An 18,795-nucleotide genomic window follows, 5' to 3' on the forward strand; every position below is an offset into this window, starting at 1 on the left:
GTTGTGTGTGGTAACTCCAGATTTTGAGGAGACATTTTGTTCCTGCCTACAGGTACTCCCTATAAGTGGTTCTTTTGAATTTTCACTGAGAAATAATTGTTACTAGCTATTAGAGATTATAGACTGCTCCAGTTTCTGTTGCTGTGTAACAATTTACCCCAAATTTAGGAGTGTTAAGAAAATCTAACCATTGTATTATGCTCATTGATTACATGGATCAAAAACTCAGAAATGAGTATCTAAGGCTACATGAAGTCTGAGGCTTCAGTCAAGTCTTGAAGGCTGGGGGTAACTCAATGGCTGGGGGCTAGAACCATGTGAAGGCTCATTCACTCATGTGTCTGCTGCCTGGGATGGGAGGAGTCAAAACCCAGGACTACTGACTGGAGTACTTTCACGTGGCCTCTGCAAGCAGCTTGGCTTTCTCAAGGCATGGCAGTCCCAGGGTACTTGGGTCTCTCACAAGGCAGCTCAAGCTCTGAGCAGAAAGGTTCCCGTGAACAAGGCAGAAGCTGTACCCCGCTTTACGACAGCCTCGAAAGTCCTATAGCATCACCTCCCCATTCTCTTTTGGTTGAAGCTGTCACAGGACAGTCTAGATTTGAGGGAAAGAGACAAAGATTCCACCGCTTGATGGGAGAAGTATCGAAAAGAATTTTGAGGCCAGGCACAGTGGCTCACACCTGTAATCCCAGCACTTTGGGAGGCCAAGGTGGGCGGATCACCTGAAGTCAAGAGTTCAAGACCAGCCTGGCTAACATGGTGAAACCTGGTCTCTACTTTTTTGTTGTTGTTGTTGAGACAGAGTCTCTCTGTGTTGCCCAGACTGGAATGCAGTGGCACAATCTTGGCTCACTGCAACCACCACCTCCCGGGTTCAAGCAATTCTCCTGCCTTAGCCTCTGGACTACAGGCACATGCCAGCACACTTGGCTAATTTTTGTATTTTTAGTAGAGATGGAGTTTCACCCTGTTGGCCAGGGTGGTCTCAAACTTAATGACCTTGTGATCCACCTGCCTTAGCCTCCCAAAGTGCTGGGCTCACAGGCATGAGCCACCACGCCCAGCCTCCATCTCTATTAAAAAGACAAAAATTAGCCGGGCATGGTGGCACGCATCTGTAATCCCAGCTACATGGGCGACTGAGGCAGGAGAGGTGGAGGTTGCAGTGGGCCAAGATCACACCACTGCACTCCAGCCTGGGCAACAGAGCGAGACTCTGCCTCAAAAAAAGAAAAAGAATTCTGATACTCAAAGAGAGAGTACAGATACAAAAATATATGCAAAATTTTGCATGTATGGGTCTATGTCTCCTCCCTTGAATCTGATGGGCTACCTTGTGATTGCTTCAACCAACAGAGTACAGACACAGGGGCAAAAGAGGCATATCTGCTAAAGGGAAAAAGACATTTCTTATGCTAGGTGTTTTCACTTAGTTAACTTTTTCTAAAACACACTTCATTTTTTTAGAGCAGTTTTAAGTTTATGGCAAAGTAGAGTGGAAATTTAAGTTACTTTTAAAATTCATGTGATAATAATTTGTAGGGAAAAGATTCAAAACCAGAACTTGACTAGTTACCTTATCTTCCTATACATAATCACTCTTTGGGTGTTAAGAATCATAGTTCTATTTATCCTAAGCACAAGGTCTGATATTTCACTATATGCAGAAATGAGCATCTTGTTATAATGCGAATGCCTAATACCTTGAGACCCAATTTGCAAGAAGCTCAGGAGGATGTTCAATCCTCTCTTACCCTACAATCTTCCACTCTAACATTAAGGTATAGTAAGAATTTCTTAAATTCCATATTTTAGAAATGCTACTTCTGTCAATAGCTCTTCTATCTTGAATCTTGCAATCCTGCCTCACAATTTCAACACTGTGTGATCATGTCATATACTTTCACAAAATTAAAGTAGATACACAATTAAAAATAAGCCCATATAAATAGGACGCAATGGCTCACGTCTGTAATCCCAGTACTTTGCGAGGCTGAGGTGGGCGGATCACCTGAGGTCACGGGTTTGAGACCAGGCTGACCAACATGGAGAAATGCCGTCTCTACTAAAAATACAAAATTAGCCAGGTGTGGTGGTCCATGCCTGTAAGCCCAGCTACTTGGAAGACTGAGGCAGGAGAATCACTTGAACCCAGGAGGCAGAAGTTGTGGTGAGCCAAGATTGTGCTATTGCACTCCAGTCTGGGCAACAAGAGCAAAACTCTATCTCAAACAATAAATAAATAAAAATAAGTAAATAAACCCATATTTTTAAAAAATTAACCCATATAATGACTCTAAACAAAAATTCATTGATCACTTTCAGAGGATAAACCTGTTACGGTAGTTGCCTCTTAGATAAGAGTTTCAGTTATCCAAGGTCAATCAAGGTCTGAAAATATTAAATAGAAAATTCCAGAAATAAACAATTCGCAAGTTTTTAAATTGCACACCGTTCTGCACAGCATGATGAAATCTCACACTGGCCCACTCCATTCTGCTCAGGACATAAATCCTCCCTTTTTCAGTAGGTCCACGCCCTGTACACTACACACCCGTTAGTCATCTACATCCTCTGCTCCTGACATCCAACAGTTGACACTGTCAAGGCTCAGTGATCCAGGATCACCTGAAGCAGATGATTCTCCTTCAACAGATGATTCTCCTTCAGACATGTAGTCTAAAATCACATCACACTGCCTTCTCATTCAGCTCACTTCATGTCATCAGGTAAGCATTTTGTCATCTCACATCATCAGAAAAAAAAGGGTGAGCACAGTGCAAAAAGATATTTTGAGAGACCACATTCACCCTTTATTATAGTCTAGTGTTAAAACTGTTCCATTTTTAGTGATTGTTGTTAATTTCATACTGTGCCTAATTTATTAACTACAGATATGTGTGTATAGGAAAAAGCATAGTACAGCACAGTGCAGGGTTCAGTACCATCTGCGGCTTCAGACATCATTGGGGTCTTAGAACATATCGCCATTGGATAAGGGGAGGACTATGGTATTTTTAAAACTGGTAAAGAGAACAAACCATTTAACTTCCTTGCTAGGACAGGGCTTGTCAGGGTAATGGAATACTTGATGAGAAAGTTTCTCTTTGTAGATGGTTTCTAGCTGATAAAGAAGTAATTTAATTAAAATATTGTCATTTTGTAAACTCCTAATGAGCCAGGTAATGACTGCCAATGGCCACTAATGTCTCCAACAGCAACACTCTATGAAGTACTTGTAACAAAAAATGTCTAACTTAAGTCAGGCCTTCAATCTAATTACCATTTTAGAGAGGAACATCTTCAACAAGTCCTGTGGAATATAATACAATCAGCAAAATCTAGAAAATGCGGCTTCACACGACCAACAGACTAACCAGTTGCTTCAACAAATAATTTTCAAAAAAAAAAAGGGGAAAGTAAACCTGTAGATTTTTAAAAAATAATAATATCCAGCCAGGCACGGTGGCTCACTTCTGTAATCCCAGCACTTTGGGAGACTGAGGTGGGCAGATCGCTTGAGGTCATGAGTTGGAGACCAGCCTAGTCAACATGGTCAAACTCTGGGTCTACTAAAAATACAAAAACTATCTGGGCATGGTGGCACATGCCTGTAATTCCAGCTACACAGGAGGCTGAGGCAGGAGAATTGCTTGAACCGGGAGGAGGAGGTTGCAGTGAGCTGAGAATGTGCCACTGCGCTTCAGCCTGGGTGACAGAGTGAGACTCCATTAAAAAAAAAATTAATATTCTTTTCTGTCCATGTCAGCATAACTGGTATGTTTTGTCTCTCTTAAGCAACTAGACAAAACGTGTGAAGCAACTATATCTAATATCTTGGATATTAGGCAGTGCAGACTGATGAATCTTAAAAGAAAATAATACAACACATGAGCCCACAATGGCCTCAGCCAACCCCTAGAACTAATGGCAAAGCACAAATAGATTCATCCTAACAGAGAATAAAAACCAAGCCTGGCAGAATCAAACACATTTAACAAACTGTCTGTCAGTTATTTAAAATATATGTTAAAGAAAAACGACATAATCTCCACCAAGATATTATCTGTCATGTCACTTATAAAATTAAATATCACATGATTAGCCAGAAATGGTGGTGTGTGCCTATAGTTCCAGATACTTGGAAGGGTGAGGCAAGAGGATCGCTTGAGCCTAGGAGTTTTAGGTTGCAGTGAGCTATGATTGTGCCACTGTATTCCAGCCTGGGTGATAGAACAAGGCCCTTCTTTAAAAAAATTAAAATAAAATAAAATAAAATTTAAAAATTACATGACATGTGAAGAAGCAGGAAAATGTAATACACACACACACACACACAAAAGCAGTCAATAAAACAGAAACGGATTCTGAGGTGACCCAATAATAGAATTAACAGACTTTTAAAAAGCTATTATAAATATGTGTGTTCAAGTACTTAAAGGAAAAGATGAACATAATGAATGAACAGGTGGGAAATCCCCACAGAGAAATGGAAATTATAATGCAAATTCTAGAACTGATATGTACAACCTAAGAAGAAAAAAAAAAGGCTCCCTATCTTTTAGAGATACATAGTGAAAAATCTACAGATGAAATATGTCTGGAATATGCTTCAAAAAATCCAGCTGTGGGAAAGCAAAGTGGCTGGGGATATAGATGAACAACAGTGGCCATAGGTTGATGACTACGGTAACTAGATGATGGCTATGTGGGAGTTCATTGTACTGTTCTCTCTACTTTTGCATTATGTTAACAGTCTCCATATTGAAAAGCTAAAAAAGAAAATTCAATCTTCACAAGAACAAGTGGTTTCAGTTATAAGACAAGATGCTGTTCAAATGAAGCTCTGCATACATACTCCTCCCATCTTTGCCAAGTTCCCTAAGATAGGTAGCATCCCCACTGATTTTTATGGATTTCTAATGCTTGAGTAAAGTGGGCATTTCACAGAAACTGTAAATATCTAGGTGTATGTCATATTATCTCTGTGTGTATACATGTTATACACGTAGACACACATACACACACACAGAAATACTGATATTTTATTTACAAAATGTGAATATTGTAGGCACGGTGGCTCACACCTGCAATCCCAGCACTTTGGGAGGCTGAGGCAGGTGGATCACAAGGTCAGGAGTTCAAGACCAGCCTGACCAACACAGTAAAACCCCATCTCTACTAAAAATACAAAAACTAGCCAGGCATTGTGGCACGTGCCTGTAATCCCAGCTACTCAGGAGGCTAAGGCAGGAGAATTGCTTGAACCTGGGAGGCAGAGGTTGCAATAAGCCAAGATTGTGCCACTGCACTCCAGCCTGGGCAACAGAATGAGGCTCCGTAAAAAAAAACAAAACAAAACAAAAAAAATGTGAATATCTTATATTGTCCTGTAACTTGCTTTTCCCAAATAACGTATTTTGTGGACATTATTCCATATCAACAAATACAGGTCAACATCATTCTTTTTAATGACTACAAAGCATTCATCATTGAGGGTCTACTTGTCCTGTAGTATGCATTGAAATTTCAAAATTTTAATGGGAGATGGGAACTATTTGTAATACAGAAAGCTGTTTCACATCAACCAACGAGTAGATAAATCAAATGTGGTATACATTGTGGCTCATGCCTATAATCGCAGCACTTCGGGAGGCCGAGGTGGGTGGATCATTTGAGGTTGGGAGTTCAAGACCAGCCTGGCCAATACAAAAATTAGCCGGGCGTGGTGGTGGGTGCCTGTGGTCCTGGCTACTCAGGAGGTTGAGGCAGGAGAATAGCTTGAACCTGGGAGGTGGAGGCTGTAGTGAGCCGAGATTATGCCACTGCATTCCAGCCTGAGTGACAGAGAGAGACTCTGTCTCAAAAAAAATAAAAATAAAAATAAAAATAAAAAATATATATATATATGGTATACAGACACCATGGAGTACTACTCAGCCATAGAAAGGAACAAAATAATGTCTTTTGCAGCAACTTGAATCAAGTTTGACAGAGCCAGACTCCATCTCAAAAAAAGAAAAAGAAGAAGAAAATATACCCTAACTCGCTGTATTAGTCTGTTCTCACAACAATATGAAGAAATACCTGAGAATGTGTAATTTATAAAGAAAAGAGGTTAATTGACTCACAGTTCCGCATGGCTAGGGAGGCCTCAGGAAACGTACAATCATGGCAGAAGGCACCTCTTCACAAGTTGGCAGGAGAGAGAATGAGTGCAAGCAGGAGAAAATGCCAGATGCTTATAAAACCATCAGATCAGCCAGGCGCAGTGGCTCACGCCTGTAATCCCAGAACTTTGGGAGGCTGAGGCGGGTGGGTCACAAGGTCAGGAGATTGAGACCATTCTGGCCAACACAATTATACCCTGCCTCTACTGAAACACAAACGACTAGCCAGGCACGGTGGTGCACACCTGTACTCCCAGCTACTCAGGAGGCTAAGGCAGGGGAATCGCTTGAACCCGGGAGGTGGAGGTTGCAGTGAGCCGAGATCAAGCCACTGCATGCCAGCCTGGCGACAGAGCAAGACTCTGTCTCAAAAAACAAAACAAAACAAAAACCCTCAGATCTTGTTGAGACTCATTCATTATCACAAGAACAGCATGGGGGAAACCACCCCCAAGACACAATTATCTCTACCTGATCCCACCCTTGACGGGATTATAACAATTCTAGGTGAGATTTAGGTGGGAACACAGAGCCAAATCATATCGCTTGCCTTCCTCATTCCTTCCCATGCTCACTGGAATTTTGCTTAGTGGCCTGAGCTAGACCAGGGATTCTAGTGAAGTGAGGGCTGGGAGTGACAGACTGAGAGAGGAGACAGTTCCTGGGGCCCCAGGGATTCTGTACTCTAAATAACGGATTTCCTGCCAGTGCTAATTCTTGGGAGTATTTTAGTCCCTTAAAGGCCCTGGTTATCTTCTCTCTTGGTTTCAAGAGGCTGATCTGTCTTTTCCTCTTTCCAATGTCACTACTCATAGTTTCTACCCATCCCTCCCTAGACCATGATGGAGAACAAGTCTTAACAGCTAACAGCCTCTCAATTCAGTATACTTTTTTTTTTTTGAGACGGAGTTTCGCTCGTTACCAAGGTTGGAGTGCAATGACGGGACCTCAGCTCACCGCAACCTCCGCCTCCTGGGTTCAAGCAATTCTCCTGCCTCAGCCTCCCGAGTAGCTGGGACTACAGGCATGCACCACCATGCCCAACTAATTTTTGTATTTTTAGTAGAGACGGGGTTTCACCATATTGACCAGGATGGTCTCGATCTCTTGACCTCGTGATCCACCCACCTCCGCCTCCCAAGGTGCTGGGATTACAAGCAAGTGCCACTACACCCAGCTAATTTTTGTATTTCTGTAGAGAGACAAGGTTTCACGATGTTGGCCAGGCTGGTCTTGAACTCCTGGCCTCAAGTGATCCACCTGGCCTCAAGTGATTACCCAGCCTCCCAAAGTGCTGGGTAATATTACAGGCATTAGCCACCTTGCCAGGCCTGGAGCCCAGATCTTAAGAGATGTAAACTGGTTCTCTTTTCACAAAGCTACACTCTCATGCTGATCTCTATTCCTCCATGCAACCAGTCCAAAATGCTCCCTACATCAGCTTCCCCATACACCTCTCCCCTCAAATCTTCCTGTGGCTCCTTTCTCATCTCCACTAAACCTGAAATACTGAAGCCTATTAGATTATCAAGCTTCTTCCTCTCTAAAAATATCTTCCTCTTCACTTATTATTATTTTTTTTTTCTAAGACAAAGTCTCACTCATCACCCAGGCTGTTGTGCAGTGACAAGATCTCGGCTCACTGCAATCTCTGCCTCCCAGGTGCGGGCGATTCTTCTACCTCAGTCTCCCGAGTAGCTGAGATTACAGGTATGTGCCACCACCCCCAGCTAATTTTATATTTTAGTTGAGACAGGGTTTTACCATGTTGGCTAGGCTGGTCTCAAACTCCTGACCTCAAATGATCCACCCCTTTTGTCCTCCCAAAGTGCTGGGATTACAGGTGTGAGCCACTGTGCCTGGTCCCACTTCACTTCTTACACTCATCCTGTACTGTCTCGGCTGAACTTTACACACTGACTTCTACGGAGTGACCATGTCATGCAGTACAGAGGAATAAGTCTACCAAGAAAAATGGCTGGGTGCCTCAGCTCACCCCTGTAATCCCAGCACTTTGGGAGGCCAAGGTGGGCAGATCAGGAGGTCAGGAGATCGACACCATCCTGGCCAACATGATGAAACCCCGTCTCTACTACAGGCGCATGGTGGCACGCGCCTGTAGTTCCAGCTACTCAGGAGGCTGAGACAGGGGAATCGCTTGAACCCAGGCATCCGAGGATGCCTTGAGCCGAGATCGTGCCACTGCACTACAGCCTGGGTCATACAGCAAGATTCTGTCTCAAAAAAATAAAATAAAAATTAGAGTCATGTTCAAATGAACATTCTGCCTCTTACCATTTGTGTGACCTTAGTCATATTACTTAACCTCTCTAGCCTCATTTTTCCCTTCTGCAAAGAGAAAATAATTCCTAACTCATTGAATTTTTGTTTTTGAGACAGGGTCTCACTCTATGGCCAAGTCTGGAGTGCACTGGTATGATCATGGCTCACTGCAGCCTCTCGATTCAAGTGATCCTCCCACCTCAAACCCTAGAATAGCTGAGACTACAGGCATGTGCCACCACACTCACCTAATTTTTAAATTTTTCTTTTGTACAGAGAGTGTCTCACTCGTTGAGTTTTAAAAGGAATCCAGTATATGTAAGGCGCCTAACACAGTATCGTGTACTTAAAAAGCACTTAATAAACAGTAGCTATGAAAATATTTACCTCACAAAACTATTCCTACATGCCTGACACTTAAGTAGCTCCTCAAAATATGCTAGTTTTCCTCTTCTTCCGTCCTTGAAAGAACTTCCTGGTTCTTTCCAACAAAGATTCACAACCTAGTTCAAATCCAACAAAGATTTCCCCAACTCTGCTGCAACGGTATTTGTATATTTACTAAAATCTCAACAGTCACGCAGGATAAAACCTATTTAGAACTACCCAAGCATCCTTTCTTCTCTTCTTAAGTCACTGGAAGAAAACAATCACATTTTGCAAGCCCCCAAAAGACATGCCAACATAAAAAGCTCTAGGGAAGGAAACAGATGTCCAGATGCATTTCAGAGTTATCATAGGTTTCCTTGCTCGGCATAAAGAATCAATGTATGTTACACTAATGATACAACCGAAGTTGGGGAAGAAAACTTCAGACAATGGCCCGTAAATTTCAAGGAGTAATTGCGAATAGATGCCACGTGGTGACGTGGTCTAGGCCGGTGATCAGTGAACAAATTTTTGCGTGTGTTCCTGCGGTGTGTGTGGCATCGAGTGTGCCTGCGTGTGTCCGTAAAGACTGAAAGTACAATCGTGTGCGCCAAGAAGTCTGAGCGCGGGTGTGTATCTCTTTGGACCCAGCTGCGTACCGAGTGAGCGACCGTGCGAACCCTCAACCGGGCTGTCTTCCACGCGCTTACCTCTGCGGACGAGCAAGTGGACGCCGGTAGGCGCCGCCATGTTAGCGCCGGTCACGTGGCCGCTAGCACTCGCTCGCTGCCCCGCCCGCTGGAGCCGGCCAGTCGCAGCCTTGCCGAAGCCCTGAGGCGCCGAAGCCTCCCGAGGGGAGCGCGCGTGCGCGCCGGGGGCTGACTGCGGGAGCCCTGGCGGGGAAGCTACTGGGGCACCCGGGCAAGCAGCAGAACCCGCGGCCGGCCGAGCCCGCTCCGGCCGCGAGAGGCGGGCTCCAGCCGCGGCTCGCGCCCTCGCTCTGAGCCCCCGCGCCCAGGTGGGATGGAAGAAGCCTGTCAGGTAAGCGTGGCATCCAATATTTATAGCATCAACATTTTGGTGCATGGAAACGTGAAGTTGGGCGGAAAAAATAAAGCACAATCTAGTGTTCAACATAGCACTTTGCATCGTCTGCCACTCTGTTGCAAATTATTCCCCTGGATTCAATTGAAAGGTAAAATTTGGTTCAAAGTCACAGCTTCCCTTTTGCTGTCCCAGAATCTACATTACTCAGCAGAGACTCCAGACAACACAGGATCTGTGTGCCGCTGCAGAATCTATTCTAGGTACCCCGGTGGGTATGTTCAGGAGACTTCTCTTTCCCCAAGGACGCCTCCTGCTTGGCAGTATTAACTGGAGTCTTAATCCTAAATTTGGAGTTTAAGTATAAAAGGATGACGCCTGCCAATTGCATTGCCAAGAAATGAAGCCTACAGAAGGCCAATTATGACTCAAATGAGGGAGCTGATGTATGCCTGTTGATGACGGCGCCCGTTTTTACCAAATTCACTGTCTCTCTTACCTGTGTTCTGGGGTAGACCCAATGCTGTCATGGACCAAGTGTTATTCATCTTAGTAGCCTCCGTGCCCGGCACAGAACCCGATACCCAAGGAATGTCAGGTGAAGGAATTGAACTCTGCACGAAACCAGTCAAACTGAGAATGTAACTAACGGTTTCCAGACTTTAAATGCAGTAAAGATTGATAAGGATTCTCGGTGAATGTGTGTGATGTCTTCTAATTAAATTTAAGCACTACACACTCAGTGAATAATCTAGACAATTCAGAACAATTCAGAAATGAGTTCAGGAAAAAGTGCAAGCCCCTTCCTCGCCCTCTCTACACACCACAGTCCCACTCTCCAGTTCACCACGTGTGCTCAGTCCAGATCTTTGCCTTTTACACACAGGCAAATGTGTATTTTAAATAGAATGATATACTTGCTGTTACAACTTGCTTTTTCCGTTCCACTCGTCATAGACATCAAATCTTAGCTTACTTAGTTCAAACTTACTCTTTTTAATGAGTATATAATCTTGATATTTTTACTTTTAAAGAGAGTGAATGTTGGCATTTCGTTAGAGGACACATGCTGTAATTCTTGGAGACCTGGTTTTGGATGCTTTTGGGTCACCTTGAAAGATAAAGAGAAATAATGCTTTCCATCAAGGTAAATAAGATGTACAAGGGTGAGAATAAAATGTACTCCTACGGGTTACTTCAAGCCCTACCTTTTATAAACAGTTCAATTCCAGGGAGAGCATTTTTGAATGTGTTAAATCTGTCCTCTGTATAACTGAAGCCAACAATCTGAGTGCAGCAAAGGCACCTGAGAGTTAGCCGACCACAGAGTCTCAAGAAGCGTGCAAAAAAAAAAAAAACCCTAGAAAAAAAAATCTAGACATCCCTAGCAAAATTCTGTAAGGCATCAAGCTCAGTTTCAAACACATCTGAAATAGAACACATGTTCATGTGATTTAACTCAGCCAACCCTTGGAAAATAAATGAATGTTTTATTCTCCTACAACTAGAAGGAAAAGAAAACACTATGAGGACCCAGGTGGCACCAGCAGTAGTGGAAACCAGTGAAGAAATCCTCGATAAGTTGAGCATTGAGTGTAGACATCTGGGATGAGCTAGAAACGAAGCAAATATGAACTTGCACAGGTAATAGCTCATCCACTGACCCTTGATCTGGCTTCTCTCATACACATCCTTCTCACAGTAGAAGGGTTAAAAGCTGCCAGCACATGTCCACCAAAATCAACAATTTATGGGATATAGGCTGGGTGTTGTGGCTCATGCCTGTAATCCCAGCACTTTGGGAGGTGGGGGCAGGCAGATCACTTGAGGCCAGGAGTTTGAGACCAACTTGGTAACATGGTGAAACCAGTCTCTACTAAAAGTACAAAAATTAGCCAGGAATGGTGACACACGCCCGTAATCCTGGCTACTCGGAGGCTGAGGAAGGATAATTGCTTGAATCTGGGAGGTAGAGTTTGAAGTGAGCTGAGATCCCATCACTGCACTCCAGCCTGGGCCACAGAGGAAGACTCTCTCAAAAAAAAAGTATATATATGGGATATATCCCTAGTGACCAACAACATAAAGGGCTAGACCACTGATAGTTAGGATTGCTTGCAATTTTAAAATTCTGTGATCTTGAGCATTAGAGTGCTTTTATTTCTAAATAAAGTAACCACTACTGAGTCACTTCTCTACTCCATTTCTGTACATGCTTCTATCTGTGAAATGAAGGTTAATTATATTATGGCACTTCACTGATTTGAATTCTCACCATTAGTCAGATTTTGTTCTTGGGATTCTTGAATTTAAAAAATGGAATAATTTGGCTGAGAGCAGTGGCTCACACCTGTAATTTCAACACTTTGGGAAGCCAAGGCAGGAGGATTGCTTGAGCCCAGGGGTTGGAGACCCACCTGGACAACATAGTGAGACCCCGTCTCTACAAAAAATTTTAAAACCAGCTAGATATGGTGGCACATGCCTATACTTCCAGCTACTTGGAAGGCTGAGACAAGAGGATCGTTTGAGCCCAGGAGTTTGAGGTTGGAGTGAGCTGTGATTGTGCCACTACACTGTAGCCTAGGCAACAAACCAAAACTGTCTCAAAAAAAAAAAAAAAGTTGACTAACTTTTCAAAACCAGGGTTCAAGAAATAAAGGATAATTTAATACCTTCAGTTTATGTCCAAAAATTCATTCTTGAATGTTGTGATTATTATTTTATAGGTCTTTACTTTGATTTTGAAAAGATCATATCTCATTTGCATCTTTTAAAATATTTTTATTTATAAAAGACATAAATTCTGATATGCATATTCTTGAAAAGTCAACTTTTCTTTCCTCCTTCTTCACTTAATGATATTACAGACTTATACTGTGGGCCCGGTGGCGCATGCCTGTAGCCCCAGCTACTCGGGAACCTGAGGTGGGAGGATCACTTGAGTCCAGGAGTTCTGGGCTGTAGTAGGCTATGCCAATCTGGTGTCCGCACTAAGTTTGGCATCAATACGGTGACCTCCCAGGAGCGGGGAACCACCAGGTTGCCTAAGGAGGGGTGAAGCGGCCCAGGTCGGAAACGGAGCAGGTCAAAACTCCCAGGCTGATCAGTAGAGGGATCACGCCTGTGAATAACCACTGCACTCCAGCCTGGGCAACATAGCGAGACCCAGTCTCAAAAAAAGAAAAAGAAAATAGACTTATACCATGAGTTTTTCTAAAGTTGTATATAGTTTGTAGTAAAATTTAAATTATGCAGGTTCTGTAATGTATGTATTGAGTTTTTAATTGAATATTTGCTTTTTTTTTTTTTTTTTTTTTGAGACGGAGTCTCATTCTGTCTCCAGGCTGGAGTGCAGTGGCGCAATCTCAGCTCACTGCAATCTCTACCTCCCCTGTTCAAGCGATTCTCCTGCCTCAGCCTCCCAAGTAGCTGGGACTACAGGTGCGCACCACCACATGCAGCTAGTTTATGTATTTTTTGGTAGAGATGGGGTTTCACCATGTTGGCCAGGATGGTCTCCATCTCCTGACCTCGTGATCCACCCACCTCCGCCTCTCAAAGTGCTGGGATTACAGGCGTGAGCCACCGTGCCCGGCTGGATATTTGCGTTTTTAAGTGCTGTAAGGGATTGTGTGACATGAAGTAAATCATTTCTTTAAAATGTTTGTCTTATGACAAATAACATCATCTTGTAATTTTTCTCACAAATTATGTCTACATATTTTTATGTGTGTCTACATATTTTTATATATTTATTGGGATTACTATAATACAAGATATTTGAAAACAGGCCAGGCATGGTTGCTTACGCCTGTAATCCCAGCACTTTGGGAGGCTGAGGCGGGCTGATCACCTGAGGTCAGGAGTGCAAAACCAGCCTGGCCAACGTGGCAAAACCCCATCTCTACTAAAAGATAAAAAATTAGTCAGGCGTGGTGGTGGGCGCCTGTAGTCCCAGCTACTCAGGAGACTGAGGCAGGGAGAATTGCTTGAAAACCTAGGAGGCAGAGGTTGCAGTGAGCCAACATCATGCCACTGCACTCCAGCCTAGGCGACAGAGTGAGACTGCATCTCAAAAAAAAAAAAAAAAAAAAAAAAGAAAAGAAGAAAACACAAACCATGAAATAGGGGCCAAGGTGCTTACGTATCTCTAGTAAAAAGCTGTTTTATATGAACACGTTGTAAGATTAACTGATATAATGTGGCATTTCCTGATATAATGTGGGTGCTGGGGGAAATGGGCACCCTGGGACCACACAGTTTCAGTGGGGTTGTCATCTAGACCCTGGTGCCTCCATTCTCCCTTCCTGACCCTGCCTCTTCATTTTGCCATCTGAATCTGAAAAGTTAGCCTTTTGATTTGATTTCAGGATCATTTCTTAGCATTTAACTCTGTGGTTGGAGAAGAATCCCCAATCCTGTCCTCTAGTTTCTCTAATTTTGATATGTGGATATGCTACTTGTTTACATATTTTAAGTCAAATGAACATTCTTCTCAGGAACTAGGAGTCCTGCATAAATATAAGCTGCATGTACAACAAAGACCAGTCTTAGTAGCTGATTTGATCCCTCTAAAGTTAGGGTCTATCTTTGAATGATTATAGGTTCAGGCAGTTTCCAGGGCACTCTCTTAACTCACTTGCTAGCAGAATGTCATGTTTCCTATACTAATCATTTGAGACAATCATGGATATGTTATTGAGTAATCTAAGGGTACTCTTAGAGAAAATGTGTAAATATTCCATGTTTTGCAAGGAAAAGTAATGCCATATGTGAGAAAGTTGTGGAAAATCAAGTGGATTTCTCTTTGCAGTTTGTGCCCTGTTCCTTGATCTTTAGCAGTGCCAACAGGGAGCCAGGACAAGAGGAGGAGGATGTTAGTTGCATGTGATCCTCCTGCTAATCCCATTTTTTATTTGTCTAATGACATTTTTCTCGTCATGTAATTCCTATGCAAATGATACTTTAAGCCCCACCCCTTCCTAATGGGATTGCCCGACCTGAGCCCCTCCCACACTGAAAATCTGATGATTTCAGGGATCTACAGCCATTTATAGGCATAATCCAAATGGGCTCAGCAAATAGTATGCTGCAGCCTGAGCAATCTATCAAGGGAAGGGAAGTAGAATGGGACCAGACAGGGCTAACTTATAGGTAAGACCAAAACATTGCCCTAAAGGAGTTGTTGATATCAGGCCCAGTCTAGCTAGCATTTGTTTCAAGCTGGTCCAACCCTTTGGCTTCAAAGATATTTTGGGAGATTGTAAAAACAGCAGTAACACTCCAGCATAATACAGGTCCATTGTTGGAGCAGTAGCCCACCTATAATTGTGGCAGGAGCTGAGGGAGGGAAGGGAAGGGAAATCTATAGGGAAGAGCATGGAGATGGTCCCAGACCCCTCTCATTGGCGCATCAAATCTTTCTGATAATACTGACTGCTTCGGTCAGAGTTGGCTTGGGAACTGTACAGGCATGAGGGACCAGGCTTCCCTGATGTCATGTCTTGGGACTGGCTCTGAGTGTTGGGTTTAAGCAGAAGTGTGCAGTTGCCCCATGGAATCTAAATGAAAGTGTGAACCATTAGAGGCTGCCACCTATTCCCAAACTGGCAATCCCTGGAAAGGTAGCTCCTGCTTATATACTTCCTGAGAATGAAGATTCCATTCAGAATATGGGGAAAAGGCAACAAATTCCCAAGCGAATCTAGCAATCAACCAATCAATAAATATGTAAATGCTACTCTATGCTCCAAGGAAATATGATATTGTCTTTATTCTTAAAAAACAAACTGGAAAGGAACTGTGCAGGCTTGAGGGACAAGGCTTCCCTGACCTTGAATTAGTCTCAGTTTTCCAATTCATTCTTAGGAAATGGATTGAAGAGACTAACCTACTCACAAGATTGTCTATAAAACAAGAGCAAATTATACCTTCTTGTCTGTAAGACCCATGGAGCAACGCCAGGGGTCACAGATTGTAGCCATCCCTGGCTGCCAGGAACTGAGAAAAATGCTGAACTCTAATTATATAAGTTCCTGGGAAATCATACTTATTTAATCTCCTTCCTTCAAATGTATGCTCTTTGAAAAACATTCCACCCAAAAAGAGGAATGTATACTATAGAAAATAGAAATCATTCGCATTCAGGTAATTGCTGGTAAAAAATTGATGTATATTCATTTATCTGGACTTTTTTTCTATGCCTGTACTCATTTGCAGGACTTTTTTTTTTCTTTTTGAGACAGGGTCCACTTTGTCACCCACACTGGAGTGTGGGGGCACCATCATGGTTCACTTTAGTGTCAACCTCCTGGGCTCAAGTGATCCTCCTGCCTCAGCCTTCTGAATAGCTGGAGCTACAGGCACATACCACCAGACACAGCTAATTTTTCTATTTTTTTGTAGAGACTGGGTCTCACTATCTTGCTTAGGCTAGTCTCATACTCCTGGGCTCAAGCGATACTGCCGCCTCAGCCTTCCAAAGTGCTGGGATTACAGGCGTGAGCCAATGTGCCCGGCACTATTTGCTGGACTTTCTGAGGGAAGGTACCCATTTTTATCATGACCAGTCACACATGTACATAGAATAAAAGACAGCAGCCAGGTGCAATGGCTCATGCCTGTAATCCCAGCTCTTTGGGAAACTGAGGCAGGCGAGGTCGGGAGTTTGAGACCAGCCTAAACAACATGGAGAAACCCTGTCTCTACTAAAAATACAAAATTAGTTGGGTGTGGTGGCACATGCCTATAATCCCAGCTACTTGGGAGGCTGAGGTAGGAGAATTGCTTGAACCTAGGAGGTAGAGGTTGCAGTGAGCCGAGATCACGCCACTGCACTCCAGCCTGGGTAACAAGAGTGAAACTCGATCTCAAGAAAAAAAAATAAAAGACAGCAAACTAGGCAAGTCGCACATGAAAGCATAGGAAAGCATAGGTATGCACAGTCTAGCTAGCATTTTTTCATGTCTTTATTGCAGTCTACTATGCATTCTCTCTCTTCCATTTGGCTTCACTCTGTACTTGTTTCTCTTCTTTATTTTTCCCTCTCTTGTAAAATTACTGATTTTCTTGTGGCTTTTTTGCCCTTTCCCTCATGAAGTGATGATATTGGTTATCTTCTCATATTTATCCATCTTTGTTTACTCTTTTGGTATGCTTATGGTCCTGTGTTTGCTGAAGTTCTTAGTGGTTTTGGTTTAAAATATTTGTTCCTGTAGAACTGTGTGAGGCCAGTGCATATGGAAAGCAGTTTGCTCATTAATATCTAAGGCTGAAAATTGTTTGTAATTTTGCCATTTCCTACATATAAGTATGAAATAGAGTTCCTTAGTCACTTAGCAGTTACACAAAAGAGACTGCAAAAAGAATCTCTGAAGTGGAGATCATGAAATAAGAAGGGATTCAATAATAGAAAGAGAAAACTAGCTGTATGTCCCTTTTTCCCCTCCCACTCTCCACCTCCACTCCCAAAACTGGCTGAGAAACTAAGCAGTAGTGCATTTTTTAACTTCTTCTGCTCGCCTCTCACTGAACACATTCTATATTCAAGACTAAAACTGTTGAAACAAACAAGGGGGCAGATGCTGCCACGACCTCTCTTCCCATTGAGCTGAGCTCCTCTGTGCTCACCCCATCCGGTAACCCAGAGAATAACCTGTCTGGAGTGCATTCTCCTCATCTGAAGCACGCACAAACATCACTGCATTTTCTTTTGCTTGATAAAGGATAAAGGAAGAAAGCGGCAGCTGCTCTAGGAGCAGACAGCAAACAAGCCTCTCTGTGGTGGCCCCACGGCCTTCACAAAAGGGGATTCAGAGAGCCGGGCAAACACACACATCCAGCCCAAGACTTCTGCACAGATTCACCTGCCAAAATTATTAATTAAACATGTAAAGAGTTGTCCAGGTGAACTGAGAGTCTAACTAAAGCACATTTTCAAACTAGTTTTTATTAAGATGGAAGAGCAAGAATATGGTTGAAGAGCTAGAAATGGCATCAAGATCACCTTATCCAACCCTAACCCTACCCCTTCTAATTTTAAGATAAAGACAGTGGGACCCAGAGAAGTTATAGAAGATTTATTCCCTTTCAAGCCTTTATCTATTTTAACACTGAAGGTTTTTAGAAACATGATTTTTTGCATTTATATAGCACTCTTTGCAGTGTCTTACACACAAGAGCTCAGCAGATATTCATAAGTGATGACATATACTTTTATTGCATTATATTTCTCTGCAGGGTTAATGGGAAGCCCAAAAAATTATGAAGTACATTTGTCAGAGCTTAGGTTGTACATCCAGTATTTATTGACTCATAGAACCAGTGGATCAAAGATGGAGATAATTTGCTTTGGTAACAGATTTTTTCCAGATTCGTCTTTTACCAAGTAAAGTATATGGTAAATTATGATTCCTTTGAGAATCAGTTTCCAAAGAAAAGAATTAGGTATTGCTTTTTTTTTTTTTGAGACAGAGTCTTGCCCTGTCACCCAGGCTGGAGTAGTGGCACAATCTCAGCTCACTGCAACCTCTACCTCCCAGGTTCAAGCAATTCTCTTGCCTCAGCCTCCTGAGTAGCTGGGATTACAGACATGTGCCACCACACTTGGCTAATTTTTGTATTTTTAATAAAGATGGGGTTTCACCATGTTGGCCAGGCTGGTTTTGAACTCCTAACCTCAAGTGATCCACCCGCCTTAGCCTCCCACAGTGCTGGGATTATAGGTGTGAGCCATCAAACCCAGTCTTTGTTTTTTTCCTTCTTTTTTCAAAGAAAGCTCTTCACTATCTTTTGGTGAATTCTGGCTGGTGGAAGTCAGGCAGAGCACCATTTCATTTTTTAAAGGTGTCACTTGGCTGCTTCAGGTAAACTTTTAAAAACCTCCTGGATTTACAGTTTTATTTTATTTGGCAATTATATGGAG

General features: G+C 42.8%; 2 protein-coding genes across 5 annotated transcripts in view; one reads left to right on the forward strand and one right to left on the reverse strand.

Moving 5' to 3' along the window:
• Nucleotides 1-9,973, reverse strand: part of METAP1D (methionyl aminopeptidase type 1D, mitochondrial) — a 92,706-nt gene extending 82,733 nt beyond the window's left edge. The window contains exon 1 of one of the 4 annotated variants that reach the window (XM_032292955.1): nucleotides 9,536-9,973. In XM_032292955.1, the coding sequence (XP_032148846.1) occupies nucleotides 9,536-9,962 (427 nt within the window). In that variant the 5' untranslated portion in view covers nucleotides 9,963-9,973. Of the gene's footprint in view, nucleotides 1-9,484 lie in introns of all 4 variants that reach the window. The other 3 variants (XM_032292956.1, XM_032292957.1, XM_032292958.1) reach the window with 3 other exon arrangements.
• SLC25A12 (solute carrier family 25 member 12) overlaps nucleotides 9,641-18,795 on the forward strand; it is a 237,288-nt gene continuing 228,133 nt past the window's right edge. The window contains exon 1 of the mRNA XM_032292951.1: nucleotides 9,641-9,866. Within this exon, the coding sequence (XP_032148842.1) occupies nucleotides 9,849-9,866 (18 nt within the window). The 5' untranslated portion in view covers nucleotides 9,641-9,848. The remainder of the gene's footprint in view (nucleotides 9,867-18,795) is intronic.

Source organism: Sapajus apella, unplaced genomic scaffold, assembly GCF_009761245.1.
Source record: "Sapajus apella isolate SASKATOON/1434 unplaced genomic scaffold, GSC_monkey_1.0 scaffold28, whole genome shotgun sequence".
In the NCBI taxonomy this organism is placed as follows: domain Eukaryota; kingdom Metazoa; phylum Chordata; class Mammalia; order Primates; family Cebidae; genus Sapajus; species Sapajus apella.